General features: G+C 35.3%; 2 protein-coding genes across 2 annotated transcripts; both read left to right on the top strand.

The window, feature by feature from the left end:
* Positions 1 to 607: 607 nt before the first annotated feature.
* Positions 608 to 1388, top strand: LOC128133419 (L10-interacting MYB domain-containing protein-like). The gene is made up of 2 exons (XM_052770846.1): positions 608 to 904; positions 978 to 1388. Exons 1-2 carry the CDS (start codon positions 608 to 610, stop codon positions 1386 to 1388), a joined length of 708 nt encoding a protein of 235 aa, XP_052626806.1.
* Positions 1389 to 1822: 434 nt separating this feature from the next.
* LOC128133418 (uncharacterized) lies at positions 1823 to 3081 on the top strand. Its single transcript, XM_052770845.1, has 2 exons — positions 1823 to 2387; positions 2615 to 3081. Exons 1-2 carry the CDS (start codon positions 1823 to 1825, stop codon positions 3079 to 3081), a joined length of 1032 nt encoding a protein of 343 aa, XP_052626805.1.
* Positions 3082 to 4369: the final 1288 nt, after the last annotated feature.

Here is a 4369-nt window from a genome sequence, read left to right as displayed (position 1 = left end):
TCTTTGCTCTAATTTATGAAATCTGAAAATTGGTTATGTAAGCTGTGAAATCATGCATGTATTGGCAATATTGTGATTTTTTTTGTTATTAGGATGTGAAATCTTAAAAACATGATGACAATGTTGGTTTGGAACAAAATCTGAAATTTTTTCATGTGTATAGGCTGTGAAATCATGTGTCTATTGGCAATGCTGTGATTTTTTTTTGTTTATAAGCTATGAAGTCTTTTAAACATGATGTGATTTTTTTTGTGTGTGTATAGGCTGTGAAATCTTTTAAACATCAAGTGTATAGGCTGTGAAATTTGTTAAACATCATGTGTGAAATGGCAATGCAGTGATTTTTTTTGTTTATAAGTTGTGAAATCATGCTATGAAATCTTTTTTTGTTTATAAGTTGTGATTTTTTTTTTGTTTATGATGGCAATGTTGGTTTGGAACAAAATCTGAAATCTTTTCTTATGTATAAGCTGTGAAATCATGTGTATATTGGCAATGATGTGAATCTTTTTTTGTGTATAGGCTTTGTTGACAATGTTGTGATTTTTTTTTTGTTTATAAGCTATGATGTTGATTCATTGGTAGAAAATTATTTTAATGTTTTAGGATGTTGGTTTGGAACGAAAGTGAGGACAAAACTTTTCTTGATGCATGTATCCATGAAATAAACACTAATGGTCGTGAGGGTTCTGGGCTTAAGGCTAGTTCATGGAAGACAGTACGCGAAAAACTGATAAACGAACATGGTAAAGAGGTTGATCAAAAGCAAATGAGAAACCACTTTGACTACTACAAATCAAAGTATGTTGCTTGGGTGAAACTGAAAAACAAAACCGGCAATATATATGATCCTATAAAAAATAAATTTAATCTGACCGATGAACAATGGAAGGAAGAGGGGAAGGTAATATTTTTATAACAAATACTATTATGATTATTTTTATAAAAAAACTAATAATTATAAAAATTGTAAACAGTTGAACAAGTACGTGTTGTCATTGAAAAGTAGACCCCTGTTGTTTCCAGATCTTTGCACCCAACTATTTGAAGGGTCGACCTCAACCGACTTTCAAAGTTGGGGGCCATCTTCTACACTCCCTCGTCCTGTAAAAGAGTTTAGTGCCCAGGATTTTGATGAAGATGTTCCAATGGAAACCTCATCACAACATGTAGGTGCAAGTGAAGAATCTTCGGGGCGTTCAAAAAATACAGAAGTTAGTGGAAACAAAAGAGTTGGTGGGAAAAAAAGAGATGCAAGGGCATTAGAAGTTGAAGAGGAGATTGTCAAGCTTGCAAGGTCGTTAGTGGAAAAAAATGAAAGAATTGAAAAAAGTGAAATGGATAAGGATGTTGATGCGTGTATGGAGAAATTGAACAAAATGGAATAGGGAGAAGAAGATGAAAGACACAAGACCGCTCTTTTGCTATTTGGTGAAAGTGCTGATGTTCGAAAAGTTTGGTTACGACTTTCGCATACTAGTTGTGAGTCGTGGGTGATGAGTGCGGGTAGGAAGTATGGTTACCTTTGATCGGTGCGGGTAGAAAAGTTTGGTTACTAGTTTTTTGGTTACTTTGGATCCTATGTTTGATGACTTTTTTGGATGATGTTTTCTTGTTTTTTTGGTTACTTTGGATCCTATGTTTGATGACTTTCACATCTTATGTTATATGACTTTTGTTAGTTTGGATGATATGTTATTGGATATTGAATATGACTTTTGTTATTTACTAGTTTTATGTTATATAATGTTTGTTATATGACTTTGGTGCATGATTTTTTTTTACTTTAGCATGTTACCTAATTGTTTGTAACAGGTCAAGTATGGTTTCTGATGGTGAAGTTGTAGCTTTTCTTCTACTTGTGTTTTATTGGTTGAGGTCAAACCGACACAGACTAATCAGAATTCATAGAATTAGAGAAAATGATTCAAGCGGGTATGCGTATACGCAAGATTTGATGTACGGAGACCCTACACAATGTTTCGATATGATGCGTCTTACACAAGAGGCATTTGCACTATTATGCAACCATTTTACCGAAAAAAATTGGTTGCAAGATAGTAGGACAATAAGCATTGAAGAGAGGATGGCTATCTTCTTACATGTTATAGGACATAATGAACGTTTTCACGCGGTTAAGGGAAGATTTCATCACTCCACACAAACGATTCATCAATGTTTTCATGAGGTCCTAACAGCAATGATGTGTTTTGCAAAAGAAATTATAGTACCAACAACTCCTAATCCAACAAGACATAACTCAGAACGGCATAGACGGTTAAAAAATATTTTTTCCGGAGTAATAGGTGCATTAGATGGAACTCTTGTACATGCGATTGTACCCGTTGATCAACAAACTCGTTATAGAGGAAGAGGAAAAGGAGAATGTTTTCAAAATGTAATAGGAATTTGTGATTTTGATATGATATTCACCTTTGTTTGGGTTGGATGGGAGGGTATAGCACATGATTCAAGATTTTTGAAAGAAGTTGCATTCAATTCGACTTCTGGATTTCCATTTCCTCCACCAGGTTTGTAATCTTTATATAATTTTTATTATCTATCTTCTTTATATAATATGTGTCATTATATAATATGTCATATTCGTTTGCAGATAAATATTACCTTTGTGATGTCGCATATACAAACACTCGTGGGTTTATGGATCCATACTGCAATACTAGGTATTGGTTAACCGATTTTCGAAGAGGCAGACATTTAACAAGAGAAGAAAGGTTCAATTATGCTCATGCACAACTTAGAAATGTTATTGAGCGTGCGTACGGGGTATTGAAGGCGAGATTCCCAATCTTAAAACAAATGGCTCCTTATCCTTTTACAGTGCAAAGAGACATAGTCATTGCTTGTGTTGCGGTCCATAATTTTATAAGGAAATACAATATAGAAGATGAATTGTTTAGAAATTTTGAGGAGGACACTATGGTTACTCCTGACGTCCAAGGTGGGGGAATTGATAGAGAAAACATACAAGGCATAGAATGGGGTCTAGAAGTCGTTGAATATATGCGTGCTTTGCGTGATCAGATTGCAAATCGACTACTTTCACCTACTTTACATTAACTTATTATGTTATTTTAAATTTCATTATGTTAATGATTTATGTTTAATTTACATTTTGTATGACATTTTTTATTTGTGTGTAATTTACATTTTGTATGACAATATGTATGTTTCTATAATTATTCGACAACTTAATACATCACTATATATAACAGAAGGGTAAAATGGTCATTTTTCATCACTCAGCACATTCAGTCAGATGTACAATCAAACAACAAGATTTCTTACTCAGTCAAGATTTCTTACCCAGACAGACCTTTCCCAGTCAGCACTTTCTCAGTCAGCAACTATCAAACGGGGCCTAAGAATAGTCCGAATAGTAGTCAGTTTAACAACTGGACTAAATGTTTCACCACAATCGATACCCGGACGTTGACTGCGTCCTCTTGCAACTAAACACGCCTTGTATCGAGCCAAAGATCTATTAACATTAAGTTTCTTTTTGAACAACCAAATACAATTAACCATATTAGCATTGTAAGGTTAAGGTACAGGTACCAAAGTCTCGTTAGATATAAGGCCATCTTTCATTACATTTAGCTAGTTAGGATCTTGAAAGGCTTGAGATAAGTTATGAAGAGTGAGAGATGAGGAAATGATGTCAATGTGAAGATTGATACGGTCAACGTGTTTATGAATGCCCTGTTTAGCACAAGTAACCATGGAGTGGGTGTTAATGGAATGATATACTGGAGGCCGAGAGACAACTGGGGTGGTAAGAGGAGACCGAGAGGAAGAAATAGGAGTAACAAGAAAGGTCGAAGACCCTGAGGAGGGAGAAGACCCCACTGTCGGAAAAATATCGTCAACGGATGTTGGAGTGTCAACAACGGCAGATCCATCGAGAAGACGAGTGACAGTAGGTAGAAAAGGTGATGAATGGGTGGTATGGTTAAGGGGGTTTAGAGGAGTGATTGGGTTATTAAACATGTTACGAGATTAATCAGTATCAATAAAATCATATGAGGGGGGGTTCATTCAAAGTCATAGATCTGAAAGGGACAATTGTTACATCAAAGGTGACGTGTCTCGAGATAATAATTTGTTTAGTATGGAGGTTAAGACAACTAAATCCTTTATGGTTAAAGGGATAACCAAGAAAGATGCATGGAACAGAATGATGTTCGAGTTTGTTGGTGTTGGGTAGGTGTGGGTAGGAAAGACAACCGAACACGCGAAGATGAGAGTATGTAGGTTTAGTATGAAAGAGTTGTCGATAAGGAGTATCATTGTGAAGAGTAGTAGATGGTAGGATGTTTATAAGATTTGTGTCCATGTGGAGAGATTC

This window comes from Lactuca sativa, chromosome 4 (genome assembly GCF_002870075.4).
Source record: "Lactuca sativa cultivar Salinas chromosome 4, Lsat_Salinas_v11, whole genome shotgun sequence".
Classification (NCBI taxonomy): domain Eukaryota; kingdom Viridiplantae; phylum Streptophyta; class Magnoliopsida; order Asterales; family Asteraceae; genus Lactuca; species Lactuca sativa.
Note: the sequence above shows the minus strand (reverse complement) of the source record. Positions and strands in the feature narration are given on the sequence as shown.